This window comes from Triticum dicoccoides, chromosome 7A, assembly GCF_002162155.2.
Source record: "Triticum dicoccoides isolate Atlit2015 ecotype Zavitan chromosome 7A, WEW_v2.0, whole genome shotgun sequence".
NCBI classification, from domain to species: Eukaryota; Viridiplantae; Streptophyta; class Magnoliopsida; order Poales; family Poaceae; genus Triticum; species Triticum dicoccoides.
Window position 1 is genome coordinate 132,697,257 of NC_041392.1, and position 1,497 is coordinate 132,698,753.

Genomic DNA, 1,497 nt, shown 5'->3' on the forward strand with positions numbered 1-1,497 from the left:
CCAACCCATCCCTCCGCGACTAGGGTTTGGTGCGCGGCCTCGTCTCCGCCGCCGGCATGCCTCTGGCGGTCCTCTACGCCTCGTCGCATGGCTCCTCATGCGGCTGCGCCTGCTGGACGCTGCTTCTCCACCACAAGGCAGCGGCAGAGGAGGGCCTTATCCACCACCACGCAATGGCAGCCAAGGTCCTCCTCCCCCATCTCGCCTCTCTCCCTCTCTCAACCCCCTGTTTCTTCCGATTTGGGAAGAAAATTTCCTTTTTCCCTTGTGCAATTTCTGATCTGACCGGGTTTGTTTTTAGGGGCATTAATTTGGTGCTTTCCGTGTCCAGAGAAAAGTAGTAGAAGGGGATGAGGAAGGAGGAGAAAGACCAGAAGAAGGGCAAGGGAGGTGGGGCGATCTGAATGTTCCTTGTTTAATTTTTTTATGTTGCATGCTCTCTGATTTCAGAGTAGATTTCTTTACAGCTTGTTGAATACCAATGGTGTTCTCCTCTGTTTGATTACTATGGCTGGTTGCTTGTTTAACTTTTGTGTGAGAAATAATGGAGATCAAGTGAGGTAATCTTGTTTCTAAATTTAGATACATGCATGTATGTGGGGCTCTAGTTCTAAACATAGCAGACTACTACCCTCCTATATGTTGTGCGAACCAGAGAGCTTCTTAATTGATTAACATTTTGGATTGGTTTAATTTTTCTAAAAATGGCTGCTTCTGTTGTCACACATACACATGCTTCTGGACAGTGCTACTAGCTATTATCTTTGCTATTTTTTTATTTGTTTCAACCATGTACTGCTAGTTGTGGTTTGTGACGCCCGGATAATCAAGCTACAGTAACCTCTGCTAATGATACCACGTCACCTCCGTTACTGTCGCTAATCTCGCGTTAGTTCGAAAACGATTCAAATTCAAATTTGAAATTAAGCCAAACAACAAAAGTTTTCCAAAAATGAAACTAAAATGTCCTAAATGTGTCGGATAAATCATAGGTAAATGGGGTGGTGAAACCAAACTTTTATGAAATGCTTAACTACACCATAATGATTTAAATAGTTGCAAAACTAATTATTTAAATGCCTTCACTAATTAAATAAAATATAACACTAAATTATTTGGGGACTAGAGTTTTTGTGGCAGTGGACTAAATTGAAATACCAAATTAGATGCCAAGTATATATTTCACAAAAAAACTAAACAATAAATTGTAACTAAAATAAAGCAGGGAGAAATAAATAAAAAGAAACGACTCAGCAGAAATTAAAACAAAACAAAACAAAGTTGAAGAGGCCCCCCCCCTCCCCTGGGCCATTCGGCCCAGCTGGCCGGCCTAGTCCCCCCTGGCCTATATGGCCCTCCCCACTCCCGAAACCCTAGCTACCGCACCCCATTTCCCCCCCACACCCACGTCTCCTCCCCCACTCCTCTTGATTCCCATCTGGATCGGGGAGGGGTTCGATCCACCTCCCCTCCTCTGGCCCCGATTGGATCGGGGGG

General features: G+C 44.6%; 1 protein-coding gene across 16 annotated transcripts in view; it reads left to right on the forward strand.

Moving 5' to 3' along the window:
• The first annotated feature begins 6 nt into the window (after window positions 1-6).
• The window catches only part of LOC119328003, a 15,134-nt gene continuing 13,643 nt past the window's right edge, over window positions 7-1,497 (forward strand). For 5 of the 16 annotated variants that reach the window (XR_005158797.1, XR_005158800.1, XR_005158802.1 and 2 more), the window contains exons 1-2: window positions 7-185; window positions 332-390. Coding sequence is in view for 5 of the 16 variants with exons in the window: in XM_037601051.1 (XP_037456948.1) it covers window positions 351-390 (40 nt within the window). In the remaining 11 variants the exon portion in view is untranslated. Of the gene's footprint in view, window positions 186-301; window positions 561-1,497 lie in introns of all 16 variants that reach the window. The other 11 variants (XR_005158792.1, XR_005158794.1, XM_037601048.1 and 8 more) reach the window with 5 other exon arrangements.